Raw genomic sequence first — 20,827 nt, 5'->3', positions numbered from 1 at the left:
AATTAAGACAATTCATAAGAAAGTCGATTTCACAGAGAAGCATTTTACCTTGATACGGGAAGTATACCTGACATCTTCAGCTTTTGAACACCTAGAAACAACAATGGTAGAATTGTCAGGGAGCCGTTAGAATGCAAATATGCAACCTTCTTTCAACCTTAGATTGGGGCTGGATCTCTTGTTCATGGATGAAAACCCCAGGCTAAATATCCAGTAAACTTTAGGGGATTCTCTGTCACCACCTCCAGTCTCACCATAGGGTCCCAGCATACAGCAGCACATGAGACCATCAGACCTCATGTGGATTCTGGGCATCCAAACTCTCATTCTCACACATGCATAGCAAGCACTTTATCCATTGGATCTTCGACCTAGCTATGGATCCTTTTCAGCATTTCATGCTGCAGGAGAGATATCATCAGTAATTTCAACATGGTTTGCTCTATAAATAATTATTCAGCTTGTGATTATAGAAAAGTAAAGAGCTGAAATAGTATCACATAGAGGCAAAGACAGTGTCAGGTTCTGAATGTTATATTTTCTACAGATTAATATATTATAAAATGCACACCACATTCTTACCGCAGTGATGTTCTTCTGGTGATTTTCTCACTAACTACAAAAGAGGGAGGCAAAATTTGTCATTAAACAATTGTAGCCAGTGCCGAGGCTAATATTTTTGTGAACCTATATGCTTTGACACCATTTATGAAAAGCCTTTAAGATGAATATTGACTTGTCAGAATAAATATATTAGAACTCTTCCTTGCCACATTCTTGTGTTTTTAATATGTGAAGAGAAAAATTTATTAAAAGTTACTATTTATAATAAATTGTGCAAAATACCTACAATCCTGAGCCCTATCAGACACAAAAAGTGTCATCTTAGCCTGAAGTGTTATCCCACAGTGAATTGTGTTGCCATTGCTGCTTTCTGTCTCTGCCCTAGGGATGCTGGCCCAACTCTAAGTGAGCGTACTCATCTTGGACAGAAGTGAAGGGACTTCTCCAAGTATTGACTTGAACATCCTTCACTGAGGGGGAATATCCATTCCTAGCACAGGGAAGCTCAGTCTATGATTATGCAACATAGCCAAATAAGGAGACCCAAAGCCCCTTGCAAAGGATTTCCAGCTGCAAGTGTGTCAAAGCCCTAGAGAGATCAGTGTGTTACTCTACTCTGGATCTTCTGAGGAAGATGCTAAAGGCCCTCAGTGCTAGCACTGGTCCCTAGCTCATGTGCAATGCAAAGAAGCTCAGCATCAACTTCCATTGCCTCCCATGGCAAGAGCTGCCTGAAAGACCCCCTTAGTAGCTATGCAAACTGAAGTATTACTCCAGGGAGGAAAGCATGGAAGATACAAGAAAACAGCAATTCCAAGGGAGTAATGCGTCATATGAAACATTATTTTATTTATTTCTGCATATATACCATTGAGTGACTCTGGTTTCACTCTATGGAAAAAGTCTGCTCAGCAAACAATCTAACAAATGAACAATTCTTGTTTACTTCCTTTGCAATATGTAAAATTCCACTGTACACTGATGGGCATTGCCCATGGCCAGAGCACAGCTTTGTCCCACCAAGAAATGGGCTGAGAAAGTGGATCTCTGGTGGGCCTTATGCTACACATGTATGGGGCCCCTGTCAATCCTCATCACCACAAGAAAACTCCAATGCTGAAATAACTTAAAAAATTCACCCACATTACACTAATAGCATGTGATCCCATGCTCATGTGAAGACAGCCATTTAGATTCCTCTACACTATTCTCTGGCTGGTGTTTTCCAAAGGTAAAGTAGGTGTGAGAGATGCTGTGGTGACAGTTGCTGAAAGCATAAACTGCATGGAATTTCCCCCACTGTAAGAACCATATTCAAACTGAACCAATGGGCCCTCCATGCCATGCACTACAGGATGATAGGATTTTCTCAACCTTCCTTCTACTGTGGCAATTTTTTTTTTTGCAAATTATGTCTTGTAGCATGTAAACCAAATATCACTATAAATTTGGTAACTAATAGAACTACAGGGAAAAGGTGCTGTCAGAGTAGCCCATATAGAGGCTGTTGCATAGAATACTGAGAATGGCAGTTTTCATTCCACAGCACTACCTACAAAACTCACACACCATCCAGTCATTTAAAAGTTCAGAATTGAGCCAGTTTTTTATTATATCAGGATATTCACATTAAATGGAAGACAAATAAAAATAACCAGAAGATAATGTATGAATTCTCAAATAAGTGGAAATACAGAAATTCTATGATGGAGAAAAAATCCAGAGTGCCCTACTGACATTAAGTCCTCAAAACACAGTGAAAGTAATTGAATACTCTATTTTTTTTTTTTTTGCTTAACATGACAGCATTTTATGGACACTGATACACATACAACAATATGTAGTCAGTAATATATATCAATTATAAAAGTTAAGTAAAAATCCATTTCATACCAAAGTCAACTTGCTGTTGTTATGTAACTAGAGAGGATCTACATTGTGGAATAGGTGAAAAATCTTTTTACTTATAAAAAGACACTACATACTAAAGTAGTTCATTTTAAATAAACAAACATATTTCAGGTGATACAATTTGAAATTTCTTAGAAACAATTCCTTAAATAATCCTAAATCCTAAAAATGTTTGGCAGCAAATTAAGAAAGGATATAACTACTATTGGCATATTTGATTTCCTTAGTTTCTATTCTAGCAGGAACAAAACTCTTTTTATGATTGGGATAGAATCAATAGAGTACTTACTCTTAAACTTACCTGTATTATTCTGGACAGGGTGTTTCAAGATGGATTTAAGCTGTCCTGGTGGTCTTGCTCCACTGTGGCATATTTTAAGAGTGTTATTTTAATTTCATATAAAGCAGTAATCAAAGACTTTGAATTCTTTGTTGTTTGATTTCACAATTTATGCTACATTACAAATCAATAAAAACTATTAACTTGTTCTTCAACCAGTTCATTACGTTTGGGGACACTTTCCTTACAACTTCTCCTCATGTGAAAGAAAGGAAGAATTTAGCCCACAAAATATAGCCCAACAAACCACACACAGATACAGACAAGCATGCATGCATACACACACACTCACTAGTACCTCTTCAGCCTTTGTTATGACAGCTGACAGACAGATTTTTTTTTTAATCCATTGACTCAATGTCAGTCTTTGCCCCTGGAACAGCAAAGTACTTCTCTCATGATACTTTGCCCGTATTTCATTGACTATGATGTTACCACACAAGAGGATGTTTTGTGGACCGTCAAATAGATTTCAGGAACTCTAAACAACCCACCACAGCTTTCATAATGTTCAAGCTGCCCCTTCTTATCGCATGCATGACTGAATCCTGATATCACAGTCTGCTTGTTTCTATGCCAAACAAGCATTTCTAGAGACATAATAAGATAGTAACAAGAGCAAGGAACAATAAAATTTAGTTGACACTTGCAGTTTTACTGTGGAACTGTTTGGAATTCCAATAGAAGTCAACATGTGTATTTTTTAAGGAGTCTCCGAAGAGCTTTAAGTACTGAAAAATTTTGAATCTTCACTTTCAACATTACCTTTGGATTCAGTAAGCTATTTAATAATGTTTAGAAAATGTTTTTTGATACATAGCACAAATAAAGAGGACAATATAGTTGTCCTGTCTTCTGGAAGTAATGAATCCTAATGAGCACAGAATTAGCTTGAAATACAACTTTTAGTTTTCTATCAAGCTAGTGTCTAACCTAGCATCCTGGACTGGAGTGAATGGGCCTTTACCTCTATGGTCATGTCCAACTGATGCGGCAGATAAAAGCCCCCTTTGTAGAAAGATAACTATTAGTTACACTGTCATTCAGATAATCTACTGAGAGTCAAAGGATTCATTACTGTGGAAAACAGATCATGTGAACAGATCATTGATGGATGGATAGAGCATTCTGGAAGACATGGGTGTCTTCCAACAGCTCTGAAAGATGCTACCCCTGACAAAAATGTCCTGTACATGTAATGCTCTGTCAGAAGAGGAAAGAAATTTGTTGGCATCCTGTAGTGATGACTGACAACTGAGAAGCATCCCGAATTATGTAAACTCTCAGACAAGAGAAATGCCTGAAATGATAGCTACTAGTGTGGGTCTTAGTTCACAAATTGAAGTCAGTAAGGCTTTGAAAAGCCAATGAATCTTAGATGAAAATCCATGTGCATAGCTAATCCCAGCAGGCTCTTTTTCCAAACTGCAGAGTTGATTCTTGCAAATGGTGGGTGAATATAGTGTTCATGTTCCTATGAACTACACTGAGCAAGTTTCCAAGCTAAAAGATATATTCATAATATTGTGGAACTTGTAGGACACAGGACTAAAAGTACTCCCAACAAGAATTTGCTTCTTATCTTTGAATTGACCTACCATTAATAAATTGTTAAACCTTACCAGGACAAAGGCCTTTCCTCTTTAAAATATAAGACTTCTGAAAAGAAAAACAAAATATGTTTTATTACAACTATAGAAAAATATTACATATGAAAACGATCAGACTCATTGTTAGTATCAATTTCTATGAGACTAATCTAGAGACTATTCAAGAGTAAATATTCACTTTTAGCTAATTACTTTGCATAAAACTATTCATTCCCTGTATATTTCAAATTGAAGATGACAATAATTTATCAAACATTAATGCCGAAAAATAAATACACACACACATTTGTGATGATCCTAAATGAACTCTCTCAGACTGATAGAGAGCACAATCCTGACCAGAATAAACAACTGCTTCAAAAATAACTTCTTGTGATTCCTTTTAACTCTAGGCTAATGGTTCTGGAAAGATTTAGAGATTGAGTCTGGTGGCACACAATTTGAATCTCAACACTTAGGAGGCAAAAGCAGATGGAGAAACTGTGACTCCCTGGACAAACAGAGCTATATTTAGGGAGACCGTGTCTCAACCCCACCCCTAAAAAGAGTAAAACCCAGAGCTGAGCTGCAAGCTGTTCTCCCCTGAGTGCCATTCTTTGGCTACAATTTAACCCAAATTAAACAGGCTTGCTGCTCCAGGAACATCCAATGCTCTACCCAGTTTCCTGGAGACATACTGTCCAGGCAAAGGCAGCCCACCTCAGGACTCCTGTGCCAGAAACTCCCAGGGATAACCAGTTGGCTAAAGGCCAGCATAAGAACACAATCAAGGAGAACTAAATCAATATGACACATCTATATATATATTTTTTTTAATTTTTTTTAATATGACACATCTAGAGCCCAGGTATTCTAGTATAGCAAGCTCTGGATATCCTAACACAAGCAAAGCACAATAAAATGTCTTTAAATCCAGTCTTATGAAGATGATAGAGGACTTTAAAGGGGGAAATTAATAAATCCCTTAAATATACAGGGAAATAGAATCAAACAGGTCAAGAAAATGAATAAAACAATTCAATACCTGCAAATGGTAAAAGAAACAGTAAAGAAAATAAAAACTCAGGGAACCTTGGGGATGGAAAACCTAAGAAGGACAACAGGGACAGAAGCACAGCCAACAGAACAAAAATAATGGAAGAGATGATCTCAGGCATAGATGATATAACAAAAGAAAATGTTAAACCTAAAACAATTTCTGACTCAAAGTATTCAGGTAATCTATGACATTCTGAAAAATCCTTCTATGAATAATGGGAATGAACAACAGTGAAGAGAGTAGCAGCTCCAAGGACAAGGGAATATTTGCAACAAAATCATAGGAGAAAATTCACCCAAACTAAAGAAAGAATGCCTATCAACGTAGAAAAAGCTTACAAAACACCAAATTGATTGGTGTTCTCCACACATAATCATCTTCCCTCCACAAACATCAAATGACAGGAATTAACAATCATTGGTTATTGATATCTCTCAACACCAGTAAACTCATCTCCCCCAATAAAAAGATTTAAGCTGACAGACTGGATGTGGAATCAGCATCTGTCATTCTGCTGCATGCAAGAAACATACCTTGGCAAACATACATAGACATTACCTAAGAATGAAGGACTGTAAAAAGTTTTCCCAAGAAAAGGTACTCAGGATGAAAGCTAAGGAGCAGTTGTAATATCTAAATAAAACAGACTTTCAACCAAAATGAATCAAAAGAGACAGGGAAGGATATTTCATACTCATCAAAGAAAAACACACCAAGATGACTTCTCAATTCTGAATCCCCAAATTAAAGGGCCCTCACATTTACAACTTAAATCCTACTTTAAAGGTGCTAATGGGGACGGGGTGGGGGGGAGAACACAGCTAGCAATGCACAGGAGACAGGGTCCTTCCTGCCTTCCATCTGCACCCAGGAGCTGGGGCTGTTCCACAGCCCTCTGTGCATGGGCCCTGCCAGGGTGAGCTGGTCTCCCAGAAGTGCTGACAGGCTTACAGGCCCACAGGAGGAACAAGCTCAACCCAGAGACAGCAAGACCAACTAACACCCTAGTAAACCAGATGGCAAAGGCAAGACCAAGAACCTAACCAACAGAAACAAGGCTAAATGGCATCATCAAGATCCAGTTCTCACACTAGAGCAAGTCCTGGATACCCCAAAACACTAGAAAAGCAATATTTGGATTGAAAATCACATCTCATGATGCTGATAGAGGACATTCACGAGGAAATAAATAAGTCCCTTAAAGAAATACAAGAGAACACAGGAAAACAGGTAAAAGAACTTAAAGAGAAAATACAAAATTCCCTTAAATAATTACATGGAAACAACCAAACAGGCGAAGGAATTGAACAAAACCACCCAGGATCCAAAAATAGAAGTAGAAACAAAAAAGAAATCACAATCGGAGACAGCTCTGGAGATAGAGAACCTAGGAAAAAGGTCAGGAGTTATAGATGCAAGCATCACCAACAAAATGCACAAGATAGAAGAGAGAATCTCAGGTGCAGAAGATACCATAGAAAACATTAACACAACAGTCAAAGACAATGCATAATGCAAAAAAAAAAAAAAAAAAAAAAAACCTCCTAAGCCAAATCACCCAGGAAACCCAGGAAAAAAAATGATAAGACCACACCTAAAGATAATAGGTATAGAAGAGAGTGAAGATTCCCAATTTAAAGGGCCAGTAAATATCTTCAACAAAACTATAGGAGAAAACTTCCCTAACCAAAAGAAAGAGATGAACATGGACATATAAGAAGCCTACAGAACACCAACTAGATTGGACCAGAAAAGAAATTCCTCCTGGCACAAAATAATCAAAACACCAAATGCATAAAACAAAGAAAGAATATTAGAAGCAGTAAGGGAAAATGGTCAAGTAATATATAAGGGCATACCTATCAGAATTACAGCAGACTTCTCGCCAAAGAATATGAAAGCCACAAGATCCTGGGCTTATGTCATATAGACCCCAAGAGAACACAAATGCCAGCCCAGGGTACAACACCCAGTAAAAATCTCAATTTCCATAGACAGAGAAACCAAGGTATTCCATGACAAAACCACATTTACAGAATATGTTTCCATAAATCCAGTCCTTCAAAGGATGAAAAATTCCAGAAGATGGAGAAATCTCCCATGCTCATTGGCAGGATTAATATTGTCAAAATGGCTATCCTGCCAAAAGCAATTTACAGATTCAATGCAATCCCCATCAAAATTCCAAATGAATTCTTCACTGAGTTAGAAAGGGCAATTTGCAAATTCATCTGGAAAAACAAAAAACCTAGGATAGCAAAAACTCTTCTCAATGACAAAAGAATCGCTGTTGGAATCACCACGCCTGACCTAAAGCTGTACTACAGAGCAATTGTGATAAAAACTGCATGGTACTGGTATAGCAAAAGACAGGAAGACCAATGGAATAGAATTGAAGCCCCAGAAATGAATCCACACAACTATGGTCACTTGATCTTTGACAAGGGAGCTAAAACCATCCAGTGGAAAAAAGACAGCATTTTCTTTTTTTTTTTGATTTTTAATATTTTTATTACATATTTTCCTCAGTTACATTTCCAATGCTATCCCAAAAGTCCCCCATAGCGCCCCCCCACTTCCCTACCCACCCATTCCCATTCTTTTGGCCCTGGCATTCCCCTATATTGGGGCATATAAAGTTTGCAAGTCCAATGGGCCTCTCTTTCCAGTGATGGCCGACTAGGCCATCTTTCGATACATATGCAGCTAGAGACAAGAGCTCCGGGGTTCTCTTTAGTACATCCTGTTTTTCCAACAATAGGGTTGCAGATCCCTTTAGCTCCTTGGGTACTTTCTCTAGCTTCTCCATTGGGAGCCCTGTGATGCATCCAATAGCTGACTGTGAACATCCACTCCTGTGTTTGCTAGGCCCCGGCATCGTCTCACAAGAGACAGCTATATTTGGGTCCTTTCAGCAAAATCTTGCTAGTGTATGCAATGGTGAAAAGACAGCATTTTCAACAAATGGTGCTGGCACAACTGGCTGTTATCATGTAGAAGAATGCAAATTGATCCATTCTTATCTCCTTATCTCCTCAAATCTAAGTGGATCAAGGAACTCCACATAAAACCAGAGACACTGAAACTTATAGAGGAGAAAGTGCGGAAAAGCTTCGAAGATATGGGCACAGGGGGAAAAAATTCCTGAATAGAACAGCAATGGCTTGTGCTGTAAGATCGAGACTTGTCAAATGGGACCTCATAAAATTGCTAAGCTTCTGTAAGGCAAAAGACACTGTCAATAGGACAAAACAGCACTCAACAAATTGGGAAAAGATCTTTACTAATTCTACATCTGATAGAGGGCTAGTATCCAATGTATACTAAGAACTCAAGATGTTAGACTCGTGAGAACCATTCAGAATGGCTAAGATCAGAAACTCAGGTGAGAGCAGATGTTGCTGAGGATGTGAAGAAAGAGAAACATTCCACCATTGCTGGTGGGATTGCAAGCTGGTACACCCACTTGGAAATCAGTTTGGTGATTCCTCAGAAAATTGGACATAGTACTAATCAGAGGACTCAGCAATATCACTCCTGTGTATATACCCAGAAGATGCTCCAACAGGTAATAAGGACACATGCTCCATTACGCCCATAGAAGCCTTATTTATAATAGTCAGAAGCTGGAAAGAACCCAGATGTCCTTCAAAAGAGAAATGGATATAGAAAATGTGGTACATTTACACAATGGAGTACTACTCAGCTATTAAAAACGGTGAATTCATGAAGTTCTTAGGCAAATTAATGGAACTAGTAAATATTATCCTCAGTGAGGTAACCCAATCACAAAAGAACACACATGCTATTTACTCACTGATAAGTGGATATTACCACAGAAGTTCAGAATACCCAAACTACAATTCACAGAATACATGAAGCTCAAGAAGAATGAAGACCACAGAATGAAGACTACTTCGGTTCTTCTTAGAAAGGGGGTCAAAATACCCATGGGAGGAGATACAGAGACAATGTTTGGAGCAAAAACTGAAGGAAAAGCCATCCAGTGACTGCCCCCCCCCCGGGGATCCATCCCATATGCAGTTACCAAACCCAGACACTATTGTGGATGCCAACAAGTGCTTGCTGACAGGAGCCTAATAGAGCCGTCTCTTGAGAGGCTATGCCAGTGCCTGACAAATACAGAGGTGAATGCACACAACCAACCATTGGACTGAGCACAGGGTCTCCAATGGAGGAGCTAGAGAAAGGACACAAGGAGCTGAAGGGGTTTGCAGCTCCATAGGAGGAACAATAATATGAACCAACCAGTAACTCCAGAGCTCCCAGGGACTAAACCACCAACCAAAGAGTACACGTGGTGGGACTCATGGCTCCAGCCGCATATATAGCAGAGGTTGGACTTGTGGGACATCAAGGAGAGGAGAGGCCTTTGGTTTTGTGATGGGACCCAGTGTAGGGGAATGCTAGAACACGGAAGCAGGAGTCCATGGGTTAGTGGGCAGGGGCAGGAGGGATGGAATTGGGGTGGTGGTGGTGGTGGTAGGGGTGCTGGAGGGGAAATGAGGAAAGGGGATAAAATTTGAAATGCAAATAAAGAAAATAAATAAGTACATTCAAAAAATAAAGTGAATAAGTGAAAACAATTAGATTAAATTAAAAAAATAAGAATTATAGTCCTGAGACACAGTTCAGCAGTTAAGCACGCCCAGTGCTCTTCCAGAGGACTGCAGTTCAGTTCTCAGTACTGTCTCTAAAACTCCAACTCCAACTCTAGCAGAATGCCTTCCTCTGGCTTCAAGGGTCACATGTGCACATAGAATTTTAAAAATAATAATTATTCTTTAAAAATGGCAAAAGAGAATGTGGTATGTGTATACAATGAAATTCTATTCACCTATTAATAGTAAGGACATAATGAATTTTGAAGGCAGGTGGATAGAACTTGAGAATATCATCCTGAATGAAGTAACCCAGACACCGAAAACATGGATGGTTTGTACTCATTTATAGATGGATATTAGTAATAAAGTAGAGGATAACCATACCATACTCCACAGACCAAAAGGAGATAAACAAGAGGTAAGGACCAAACAAGGTTGTTTGAACTTGACTTAGAACAGAGAATAAAATAGTCATAGGAGCGAAATGGAAGGAGAGAACTAGGTGGGAGTGGGGATGATCAGGGAAATGGGGTGTTTCAGTATCAGATGTAGGGAGACACGGGGGAGATGACCTGATGGCCATGAGAATGAGTGGATATCTGCAGGTGGCAGGGGTGGGGGTTTGGGACAAAATTCACATGTTTGTCACATTGCATGCTGAAAAAAACCTTTGATAAATTCAAACACCCCTTCATGTTGAAAGTTTTGGAGATTTCAGTGATAAAATTCGCACATACAACCAAAATAAAGGTAATATATGACAAGCCAATAGCCAACAACTTAAATGGAAACTTAAGAGACTAAACAAGGCTGCCCACATACATAAGAGACCTCAAACAATATACCAAAGAATGCCTACACAAAAGGTGATAAACCCCTACAGCAAATGGCTGTATAAAAAAATTGACCCAAAGAAATCAGTAGCCCTCCTTTATACAAAAGATAAAAGGGACAAGAAACAAAACTCTTCACAATAGCCATAGATAATCTAAAATATCTCAGTATAACTCTAACCAACCTACTAAAAGACATGTCTACCAAAAACTTCAATTCCCTGAAAAAGAAGTTGAAGAAAACATCTGAAGATGGAAAGATCTCCTGTGCTCATGGATAGACAGATTAACATGGTGAAAATGGCCATTTTACCAAAACCATCTTCAGATTCAATACATTTCCCATCAAAATTCCAACACAATTACTTACAGAATATGAAAGAGTAATTCTTAGCTTCCTATCAAAAACAAAAAATGCAAGATAACTATATATAATGAAATAATTCCTGGATGTATCATCATCCCTGATCTCAAGACGTACCACAGAGCAATCAGAATAAAACTGCATGGTATAACTATGGAAATGAACAAGTTGATCAGTGGAATCAAATCGAAGACCCAGAAATAAGTTCACACACCCACCAACACTTGATTTTGACATAAAAGTCATACAATGGAAGAAAGAAAAAAAAATCTTTAACAAATGTTGCAGGTCTAACTGGACATCTACATGAGGATGAATGCAAATAGATGCATATTTCTCACCCAGCACAAAACTTGGGTTCAGATGCACCAAAGACCTCTAGACCACTAAACCAGATACACTAAATTTACTAGGAGAGTAGGTGGGAAATATCCTTGATACATTGGTACAGTAGACAATTTCCTGAACAGAACACCAATGTCTCAGTCTCTAAGATCAATAATTGAAACATAGGGACTACTCATGAAACTGAAAAACTTCTGCAAGACAAAGGACATTGTCAATAGGAAAAAATGGAAGCCTACATATTGGGAAAAGATACCCACCAACCATACACTTGACAGAGAACTAAAGTCCAAAATATATAAAGAACACAAGAAGTTAGGAACTCATAAACCAATTTAAAAATGGGGTAAAGAGCTAAACAGAGAATTCTCAACAGAGGAATCTCAGAAGGTTGAGAAACAACTAAATGTTCAAAGTCTTCAGTCCTCAGTGAAATGAAAATCAGAAGGACTCGAAGAATCCATCTTACACCAGTCAGAATGGCTAAAATCAAAACCTCGAGTAACAGCACAAGCTGGCAAGAATATTGGGCAAGGGGAACACTCTTCCATTGCTGATGGGAGGGCACATGTTTACAACCCCTTTTGAAAAGTAATTTGGCAGGTTTTGTTGTTGTTTTTGTTTTCTGAAAATTGGGAATAGTTCTACCTCAAGACACAGCTTTACCACTCGTGGGCATATACCCAAAAGATGTTCCACCATACCATCTCAAGGACTGTTGCTCAACTCTGTTAATAAAACCTTTATTTGTCATAGCCAGAAACAGAAAACAACCGAGATGGACTTTAACTGAAAAATAGATGAAGAAAATGTGGTGTGAATGATATTTCACCTACACAGTGAAATATCATTCCACTGTATAAAACGAGGAATCCATGAAATTTGCAGGCAAAGGGGTGAGATTTGATATTTCAAACACAGGCATGGTATGTACTCACTTAGAAGTGAGTACTTTTTCAGACATATAGTACAGAATAATCATGCTAAGATCCACAGACTTAAAGAAGCTAAAAAATGAGGACCCAAAGGAAAATGCTTGATTCTCACTCAGAAGGGAAAATAAAATAGACATCAGGATTTGATTTAGGGAGGGAAATTTGTGGGAGATGGAGAGGGGAACTAAGGTGGGGAGCAAGAGTAGGGTGGTATCAGGGAGAAGAGATACCTGAGGGGAGGCACCTCTGTGATGAAACAAAGACCAGGGACAGTGGGCGCTCTTAGGAATCTATAGGGGTGAGTCAACCTGCAGCAGGTGATATGGAGCCCTAAGCAGTCATCTCCTGTAACCAGGATGGACTTCCAGTGGAAGGAGGGGAATGCCAATGCCCTCACAAAAACATCAAACCAAAATTTATCCTATCTACAAGATATTCAGGGATTAAAATGGAACAGAGATTAAGGGAATCACCACCCAATAACTGGCCCAACTTGAGACCCACACTGTGGGAGAGAGCCAGTCTTTGACACCATTAATCATGTTCTGCTATGCTTGTAGACAGGAGCCTAGGATAACTCAGCTGAGAGGCTTCATCCAGCAGAGGATGGAAACAAATGTACATAACCACAGACAAATATCAAGGGGAGTTTGGAGAGTCTTGTGGAGGAGTTGGGGAAGGACGTTGAACTCAAAGGAGAACAGTGTGATTGAGGGGTCAGGGAAACCACAAGAAAACCTACAGAATCAACTAACCTGGGCCCGTGAGGGCTTACAGAGATTGAACCACCGATCAAAGAGCCTGCATGGGCTGCACATAGACCCCCCTCCCCATATGTAGCAGATGTGCAGCTTGGTCTTCATGTGGGTTCTCTATAAACTGAAGGGAGGACTGCTTCACACTGTTGTCTGCATTTGGATTCCTTTCTGCTCGTTGAGCTGCCTTGTCTGGACTCAGTGGAAAAGGAGCTAAATCTCTACTCTTATTTAGAGTAATAGGACTGGTTACTATATACCATATTTATATTCACTATAGAAACCTTACCTTTCTTGAACCTCACATGTTTCACTTTAGTTCTCTTGGCTGATGATCTCGTGCTGTGACATAGATTTTAAAGTTAGCATTATTGTGCTATTCATAAGAAAAACATTTAGTAAGTGTTTTAAGTACTTTATATTTTTGTCCCTTCTGTATCTTGCTTTAGATGTTTACAAACAATATTTTTTTGAATCAGGTCTCACTATATATTCATGCTGGTCTGAAAACTGCTCTATGGAGCATCTTGGCCTTAACTCACAGAAATCTGTTTATGTCCTACTTCCCAAGTTCTGGGATGCAATGCATGGGCCAACAGGACTAGAGAAAATGTTGAATTCACTTTTCAGCAATTGACTATGATTGCTCACTGCTCTCCTCCCACCTTTTCTCAAGAGAAAATATGAGGAATAGTTAGCTCTTAATTAAAACAGAAACAAAAGTGCATGTGCGCGCCCACACACACACACACACACACACACATACACACACACATTAAAAAGAATTAAAGACAAGATTGGGCATGCTGAGGGTGGTTTGGCTGTAGACACTTATAGAAGTCTAAGAGGAAGGATTCCAGGCCTGAAGGAGATAGGAACTCCAGAGGACGACCAACCACCAGAATCAAATAACCTGAACCCTCAGGGCACTCAGAGATGGAACAATGACCCAAAGAACAAACATGGGTTGGCCGGACATCTCCGAGCACTTATGTAGAGAAGGGGAAGCTAGGTCTTCATATGGGTCCCAATCAACTGGGATGCGGGTATCAAAAAAAGCTGTTCATCCTACCTCAGAAATATTCTTCTAGCTGAGCTGCTTTTTCTGTCCTCAGAGAGAGACGAAGTGCCAGGTTTTGGACATACAGTGAGTCCTAAACTGCTCAGAGGTGAAGTGGAGGAGGGGCAGGGAGAGACTGTGGGACTGGGTGACCAGGAGGGGGTCAGTGAGCTAGATGTAAACATGAATAAGAAAAAAATAAAATTAAATTTTTACGTAAATCATTAAAGTTTTGAAATGTGTCTTAAATCACAGAAAGAACTGTTATTTGGAAATAATGGCTCAACATAAGCAACAGGTATACATGTCTACTAAACAGAAAATTTCAGCATAAACAGATGTATTCCATATGGAAAAAGCATGTTGCATTGTAAGAGATACATATTCACAGAATTCAGTACAAGATTTATAATGCTAAATAAAGTACTAGACTCAGCGGAAAGAAATGAACTACTTATATATCCACTTTGAAAGCTCCATCTGAAATGTGGAAGAGAAATGTCTTGAACTGTGGAATCACCACAGTTGCTGGGTACCTGTGCTATGACAGTTTAAGAACATCTCCCAGTGAAAGGTAGTTTTCTGCTGACTTGGACATTTCAAAACTCAAACATCATTTGGAAACACTGTTTTGTACCTGTGATTATGTATGGTATAATTCTAAAGAAATGGCTTATGCTGTCATCTTTGGGGTCACAGGTTATAAGTTTTCAGGCTTAGGGACTGTGGGTGTTTATCCATGCTAGAACACTTGCCAATGACACCTATGGCTCTTCATTCAGTGGCAAGCACTTTCAAAAGCAAAAATACAATGGCAGTGGAGCAGCAACTGATCTTGGTCATCCTTTGGCTTGGTGGATGGCTCATGAGGTGAACTACTGAACTAGGCAGTGATCCCTGGTGCATGCTGTTCTTTGTTGTGGTGAAACTGTCTCTTTTCCAGGTCCCCCTTCATGTGTGCTCAGCTTCCTAACTATGTGCCACTGAGTTTCTTGCAATCTCTCTATCATTTTAATACTCCTGGCTTAAGCAATTGTCACCCTCAAGAGCAGCACTAGGATTGAAGAAAGGAAGAAACTGTACCTTTTTGCACACTTTGCTGCTAAAAATTCTACCATTTCAGGTTTCTGTTCAAAATTTGCTAGTTGCAACGGTGTCAAGCCATACTATAAAGGAAAAAAACATTACATTTTACAAAACTACTTGTCTCTCAACAATCTGTTCATCACAGATTTTGTGAAGATAAATACACACTGAAAAGAGTCACAAGGGATCATTCATCCTACAACACCTGCTGCACTTTCCCACACACAGCTGTCTTTTTCTCTTTGACACACCTTTTCCCTGTCCATCCCTGCCTATAACACCACTCCCTTCCAGAACTCTCCCCAAACACTCAAGGATTCCAATCTTCTTAGCTCCTTGGAGTGGGGCCTCCATTGCCACTGCCCTGAAATACAGAGTACACTTTGCTATGCCCCTGTTGAAGGAGTGTGCTCAAGAGGGGTCTGAGGCAGAGTTTCTCAACCTGTGTTTCAAATATATTTCTTTTCTAAACTAAGAATTATCTCACAAGCTGGACACCAAAACTTTTTAAAACTTAAATAAGATGTTTGTCATATTTTCTCCAATGATCAAATTTCTTAATTTCCTGTTACCTCTCTCATTTTTCAGGCTACCCTCATCCTGAGCCAAACACGTATCAGTACCTTCTTTGCAGCAACACATTTCTATTTCTTCTACAATTACTTAACTTGAAATGAATTTATTTTTATTGTCTGTGTATATGTGATGTTTGGATGGTCCTAAATCCTTTATTTTTGAATTTTAAAATCAAGGCCAATTCTGAGACAAAATACACTATGCTGTGTTTTTTTGAATGAACTACCAAAAAATATGAAAAAACACATTTGGAGAAAATAAAAGGGTTCCTCTGAAGAGATTCAGTGAGAATGCTGAGCTTCTGCGTGTAGAAAATAGATGTGCGTGTCACTGCTAGAGGTGCCCTGGGAATGAAGTTGAGTGATCTTTACCTCTGTTTTTGCTTCGATGTCTACGTTGTGCTCAAGGAGCATTTTTACAATCCTTAAGTTACCCCTGCATATAGCATGATGTAAAGCTGCGTTCCCACTGAAATCCATCAGATTTGGATTCGCATTGTGGGTAAGCAATACAGAAGCACAATCCACATTGTCTCGTTGGATGGCCTGTAAAATTGTACAAAGAAATACATCTTAAATTCAAGGAAGTCAAGAGAGATGTTTCTACCATTGCACTGAATCGTTTCCCTTAAATAAAACATAGAGTTTCAGTTCTGCATATTATCACCCTCTTTAGACACAAGGTCTTTGAAGAACCCCCAGGCTTGCTTGCCTAACTTTATAATCTCCCCTCCACATCTCTTTCCCAGTGGTAGAATTTAAGGGTTCTGCCAACACACCTAGATATGCTAAGGATTCAGGGCTGGGCTGTTTGGTTGCTGCAGTGCAGAGATTAGTTGTTTGGTTAGGTTTTTGTTTGTTGGTTGGTTTTGTTTGTTTGTTTGTTTGTTTGTTTTTTGCCAGTGTAACACAGGCTTAACACATCTAGAAAGTTTCTCACTTGAGGAAATACCTCTATCAGTCTGGCCTCTGGGCAATTATGTGAACTACTTTTTTTTTTTAGATCGAAGTAGGAAAGTCCAGGTTTTAGGAGTTGGGGCATGCCTGGGACAAAGGCCTCAGTTTTGTTAAAAAACAAAACAACAACAACAACAACAACAGCAAACACCTGAGCAAGCCTTGGTAAAAGCCACGGAAAAGCTGCATTCTCCTGTGAACTCCAGTTTAGTTCTTCCCCCCCAGTTCCTGATTGGAGCTCCTGCCCTGGTTCCCCTTGAGAATGAACTGTGATGTGTAAATGTAAGCCAAATGACCATTTCCTTTCCTGAGTTGTTTTTGGTCAGTGTTTTATCACAGTAACAGAAACCAAACAAGGACAACCTCTAGTCAAGTTCATATCAAAACAGATGGCCAATAGCTACCTTAATCAAGGCTGTGCAGCCTTCATCATCCCGGATGTTAATGCTGGAATTATTTTGTAATAATAGGGTCACCACGTCTGGATGGTTGTGGGCACATGCATAGTGCAGGGAAGTCCTGCAAATGGAAAGGACAAATAGGGACATTTCAGAATGCGAAATAAAAGCCCCATCTCCTTTAAGTACCACATACTATGAAGCCAATTTTCTTCTGATGTAAGAAAATAACTGGAATTCCCTTATTTATTTATGGCAACGCAAATGTTCATTTACTGGGCTAGGGATATAGTGCATGGCTGTCCCCGCATAAGGCAGGTGTTCTCTCGACCTTCATCCCTGTACAAAGAATCTTAGAAAAGTTCCCAGTAAGTTGATCTCAGCGTGAATTCAAATCCTACTCTAAAATTGGTACTCAGTAGTGACTACTTGGGGTTTCTATGAGCTCCATGACTCCATGTCCCGATCCAAAGAATGGAGATTAAGCAGAGCTGTTATCTTACCCGGGGCTGCTGTGAGGCTTCAGTTGGGATGGGCAAGAACTCTGCTAGAACATTACAAGCATTTACAGCTCCTGAGAGTTCAGCATTTGCTCATCATGATAATGATTTCTCTTCCTTGTTATAACAAACACAACATTTCAGTGAAGGTAAAACAGGATTCTATCAACCGTACACATATCAAACTTTTCTATTCAAAGAAGTTTACAGTTCTTTAAAAATGACTCTTTTCACCAACCAAGTCTTGAGCATGATAATCCTCCTAACTCATCCTAAATAGTGGCAGTGACACTGGGCTCACTGTCCCTTCTCATTCACATTTTAGCCTCTCTAACATTGGAATGTCATTCATCATTTCTATTATTTTATACCTATAATTGCCAATATTTTAACTTTGTTTCTCTACAAAATAAAGGGTTATCATGAAACCCATTGTGCCTTACATTGAAAAAATATGGCACAGTCCACAGGTAAATGGCAATGATACAGATCACTTGTACCTATGGAAATTCTTAACAACAAACAAAACTCTAAGACCTCAGCCATCAATTCTTTGTTTGGTTGGTTGGTTTTTTTTTTTTTTTTTTCATTTCTACATTTCATTTTTTTATGCCCACGAGTATTGTTTCCATACCTGGTAGCAGCGGGAGCACAACCTACTCCTTAGGTAATAGATACAGTATCCATGGTAATCCAGGCACTAAATGGTAGCAAAGCAGGACGTCATGCTTTGCCATAAAATGGTCAATGTGCTCCTGGACTCACACCAAAATTGGGTCAATATCCCTACAAGGTGATAACCTATGTCATCCTAGCTCCCATGCTTGATATTCAAAATGTTAGAAGCACAATGAAACTAGGGTTCCAATGAGCATGCGTCAGTTCATTTAACATTTAAATTTATAGAATGTAAGGAAGCTTGACTGGGCAGAGAAACGTAATGGTATAAGACTTGAAAGATCTAGAGAGATAGCAGAATGTGTATTCTACACAGTAGGTATCTAAGATATGTGTGGGGAATGAATGGGCTGACAGAATGAAAAACTACAATTGGACAACTCAGTGTTTTTACAGAAAACATTCATTAAGCAAAAGAATATCTTAAACTATAATTTATAATTTATTCATCTATTATTTATATGAAGTTCCAACTTAAAGTCTCTTTGAACTACAAAATGTTCAAAAAGCTTGTGGACTACAGAAAATCTACAGTTGTGTCATTGATTCCCCTTCATAACCTAGTACGACCTAAAAATAGGAAATAAGAATGAGGGACTGGGATGGTTGGTAAAACTCAATTGGTAAAACACTTGCCCTGAAAACCTGAGAGAAGATGTGGGGATAAGGGGATCCCCAAACCTTACTTGCCTGCAAGTCTGAGAATCAGTGTGCTCCAAGAGAGTAAATCAAACATACCATGGGATTTGGGTGAGTGAACATGTCTCTAAAACTGAGGGACCATTGGGTGGAACCCACCAGGGGCCCTGATGGCCAGAGTTCCGTCCCCAGAACTCACAATGTTGCAGAAGAGAACTGTCAAGTGGCGATTTCTCTGATCACCCCACACTCAGTTCCACATGTGTCAGACACAGAAAAGGAAGAGGAAGCCAATGTCATTCCCTTCACATGTGTATCAATGCACAAATAACATGTACATATGATGAGAAGCGGGGTTGGTGGTGGCAGGGGACTGTGTCATTGTTCCATTTCAAAATGTCTTTGATCCATTTGCAAAAATGGGTCATATTGATCTAAGATTTCATAGTGATTTTTTCCATTCCAGTTGACGATTTATCTTATGATAAATTTTTCAGTGCTGTATATTAGTGTCAATGGTCTATATATTGAGACAAATCTAGACAGGTGGCTTGGCAGTTAACAGCTCTAGGTATGTTTTCTAGAGCACTCAGCTTTGATTGCTAGCACCCACATGGCAGTTCACAACTGTGTATAGCTCCAATTCCAGGGGACCAAGTACCTGATTCGGTCACACATGGTGCATCGAAAATGCACATAGACAAAACCTCTGTGTGTGTGTGTGTGTGTGTGTGTGTGTGTGTGTGTGTGTGTGTGTTGCTGTGCATGAGTGTCTTCAAAGTTTTAGTGTAACATAAAAATAAAATGATGTAGTTTGATTAAGGCCTAGGAGCTGGTGTTCCAGGGTATGCAGGTCTCATATGCCTAAGAGCATTAAACAGGTAGACAATGCAGGGGACCCCAGTGAAAATGAACCTAAGCATGCCATCTCTCCTCCATTAGGATGTGGCCCTGAAAGTTGATTTTTCTCCCTGTTTATCTCTGAGTATACCTGACAGATCCCACCCACCTCTGTGCACCCCCCACCACCACCAATTTCAAGCCCCATTACCTGTTCCTCCTATCAGATTCATCCACATGATGTTGACTGGATTGGATTAGCTTCTCGGTCATATCCAGGTCTCCCACACTGGCCGCTCGTTGTAATGGACCTATAGGATCATAGCCAATCAAGTAAAGGGGAAATTTTTTCTTTTTCTGAGGATGCATGCATCTAAGACCCAGACATGAATGCCACAGGCGGGTGTACCAGCGTCCCCTTCTGGGGATGTTCATTGTCTGGACATCATCGTTGATGTCTTCCTCCATTATTGGAGCCTAGGGTCACCCACGAAACTTCTTCCCTCTCTTCCCTTCCCTTTAACTGATAACTGAATCCAAAATTCTATAATTAAAGAAAAAAGAGCCAAGTATTGTATATAAAACGCAGGAGAGCACAGCCAGTTCACTGTGAAGTGAACTGTACTTCAGCACGTAGCAGCAGCACAGCTCTGCCAGCACCATCACCATGACATGCTCTGAGCACACAATGGTGCTATCTATGATGTGTATGCATGCCTGCCTCAGACTGCAGTGGCAGGAGCCCACCCTCCTCGGTGCCTGTGCAAAGCACT

The 20,827-nt window shown here is 39.5% G+C and overlaps 1 protein-coding gene across 1 annotated transcript; it reads right to left on the bottom strand.

Moving 5' to 3' along the window:
* Positions 1–12: 12 nt before the first annotated feature.
* LOC147002400 (uncharacterized) lies at positions 13–20,522 on the bottom strand. The gene is made up of 10 exons (XM_085843920.1): positions 20,266–20,522; positions 17,404–17,518; positions 16,415–16,588; positions 15,465–15,547; positions 14,394–14,552; positions 13,611–13,663; positions 4,438–4,474; positions 2,777–2,838; positions 583–616; positions 13–91 (listed from the first exon to the last, which is right to left on the bottom strand). Exons 1-10 carry the CDS (start codon positions 20,520–20,522, stop codon positions 13–15), a joined length of 1,053 nt encoding a protein of 350 aa, XP_085700046.1.
* Positions 20,523–20,827: the final 305 nt, after the last annotated feature.

The sequence above is a fragment of the Mus caroli genome, unplaced genomic scaffold (assembly GCF_978045245.1).
Source record: "Mus caroli unplaced genomic scaffold, Mus_caroli_1 scaffold_10, whole genome shotgun sequence".
In the NCBI taxonomy this organism is placed as follows: Eukaryota; Metazoa; Chordata; class Mammalia; order Rodentia; family Muridae; genus Mus; species Mus caroli.
The sequence above is the reverse complement of the archived record's forward strand: the minus strand, read 5'-3'. Positions and strand labels throughout refer to the sequence as shown.

Bases quoted from the DNA above. Each gene is read 5' to 3' on its own strand.
- LOC147002400 (XM_085843920.1), bottom strand. From the start codon at position 20,522: ATGGAGGAAGACATCAACGATGATGTCCAGACAATGAACATCCCCAGA. The intron at 14,553-15,464 runs GTACAGTTTCTT...GTTTACATCTAG, and splicing joins GCAGCAAAGTGTGCAAAAAG to CTCACTGACCCCCTCCTGGT. The intron at 13,664-14,393 runs GTAGGATGAACA...TCTATGTCACAG, and splicing joins GCTAGAAGAATATTTCTGAG to CACGAGATCATCAGCCAAGA.